General features: G+C 53.1%; 1 protein-coding gene across 1 annotated transcript; it reads right to left on the bottom strand.

The window, feature by feature from the left end:
• Positions 1 to 313: 313 nt before the first annotated feature.
• On the bottom strand, positions 314 to 933 carry LOC135577791 (olfactory receptor 14J1-like). The gene is made up of 2 exons (XM_065047913.1): positions 433 to 933; positions 314 to 322 (listed from the first exon to the last, which is right to left on the bottom strand). The coding sequence occupies exons 1-2, from the start codon at positions 931 to 933 to the stop codon at positions 314 to 316; spliced, it is 510 nt and encodes a 169-aa protein (XP_064903985.1).
• Positions 934 to 2,109: the final 1,176 nt, after the last annotated feature.

Raw genomic sequence — 2,109 nt, 5'->3', positions numbered from 1 at the left:
GAAGAACAAGCGCTGCTGCTCCCTGGCAGGGCTGCCATGCCAGAGCTGTTTTCCCCTCCACCCACACACAGGAACTGTCCCTGCAGCTCCAAAAAGCCCTTGCAGGAAGGATATAGTGGAAATGAAGTCACTACAGGACTCTTTACTTTGTTTAAATACAGACAGATCATGGCTCCTCATTTACACAACCAGGGGTTATAAAAGAAAAGCAGACAGTGATTTAGAAAGGGGATGATAACATTACCACAATAAAAAAAAAATGCCAATAACAGCAGAAAATAGAGATGAGAGGCTGGACCTGTAACTAGTTACATTAAAACTCCTATGTGGAAGCAGATGGGCAGTTTATTGCTTCAGAAAACACTAAAATATGAATTTCCACACAGCATCCTTGAGCTCCTGGTTCCTCATGCTGTAGATGAGGGGGTTCACTGCTGGAGGAACCACCGAGTACAGAACAGACACCACCAGGTCCAGGGATGGGGAGGAGACGGACGAGGGCTTCAGGTAGGCAAACATGGCGGTGCTGAGGAACAGGGAGACCACGGCCAGGTGAGGGAGGCAGGTGGAAAAGGCTTTGTGCCGTCCCTGCTCAGAGGGGATCCTCAGCATGGCCCTCAAGATCTGCACATAGGACACCACAATGAACACAAAACACCCAAATACTACTAAGAGATTAAACACAATAAGCCCAAGTTCCCTGAGGTAGGAGTGTGAGCAGGAGAGCTTGAGGATCTGGGGGATTTCACAGAAGAACTGGCCCAGGGCATTGCCCTTGCACAGGGGCAGTGAAAATGTATTGGCCGTGAGCAGCAGAGCATTGAGAAACCCAGTGGCCCAGGCAGCTGCTGCCATGTGGACACAAGCTCTGCTGCCCAGGAGGGTCCCGTAGTGCAGGGGTTTGCAGATGGCAACGTAGCGGTCGTACGACATGACGGTGAGAAGACAATAATCTGCTGTGATTAAAGAGAAAAAAGAGCTGGGCACCACATCCTGCATAGGAGATGTTCCAGGTTTTACAGAGGGAATTTGCCATGGACTTGGGGACAATGGTAGAGATGCAGCCCAGGTCGAGGAGGGCGAGGTTGAGCAGGAAGAAGTACATGGGGGTGTGGAGGTGCTGGTCCCAGGCTATGGTGGTGATGATGAGGCCGTTGCCCAGGAGGGCAGCCAGGTAGATGCCCAGGAAGAGCCAGAAGTGCAAGAGCTGCAGCTCCCGTGTGTCTGTGAACGGCAGGAGGAGGAACTGGGTGATGGAGCTGCTGTTGGACATTTGCTTTTCCTGAGCATGGGGCGCTGTAATGAGGAAAAAAAAGACAGTGAGAAGCCAGGGAAGAGTTCTGCTACAAAAATGATACCAAGTCCCATAGACCCTCCCCTGTCACACACAGACACCCTTTTCTTTTCCTAGGAGAACTTTCTCCAGCACTGTGGCTGGAGCCCTGCTTGGGGCTGGAAAATGTGCAACCAAGAGCGGGGCCTCTGCCCATGGGCTCACGTTAAGTCAGCCCAGCTCTGCAGAAGTGGGGCCACAGGAACACTGGGGACTGTCCTGGTTCTGCTAACACAGAAGGGCTGTCAGCACTTGCTTTCCCAGTGATAAGGAACAGAGATGGTGAAGGTAGTTTGGGCTTTCCGGGATTTTTGCATCTCTCTCCATATTCACTGCAGAGTGTTGTTGGGTGTCAGAAACCCTCAGCATTTCTGCTGCACTCAGGGAGAACAGAGCGAGTCCTGCGAGACCAGAGGATGCCTGTGGGTCAGTGCAGAGTGAGGGCAGCTGCTCTGTCCCTCTGTCTTGCTCCAGCTGCCCTGGGCTGGCACCTTCTGAGATGGGGGCTGATCACACTCCCATGTTACCCTGAAAAGCCACCAGGCGCTGCTGAGAGCAGAGGCATCCACCTCAGACCATGACATGTGTCAGCCTTCCCTAAGGTCTCAGCACCCCAGGCTGAAAAGTCCCACCCCACGCCCAAGAAACATACCTCTCATTCCCCAGCCCCACAGACTGCATTGCCCACAGCCCACAGGTCAGAGCAAAGCTGGGACACGTGTGCCCATGGACACACCTGCAGGAAAGGACCCACAAGATCAGGCTGTGACTCTGCA

The sequence above is a fragment of the Columba livia genome, unplaced genomic scaffold (genome assembly GCF_036013475.1).
Source record: "Columba livia isolate bColLiv1 breed racing homer unplaced genomic scaffold, bColLiv1.pat.W.v2 Scaffold_140, whole genome shotgun sequence".
Taxonomy (NCBI): domain Eukaryota; kingdom Metazoa; phylum Chordata; class Aves; order Columbiformes; family Columbidae; genus Columba; species Columba livia.
Note: the sequence above shows the minus strand (reverse complement) of the source record. Positions and strands in the feature narration are given on the sequence as shown.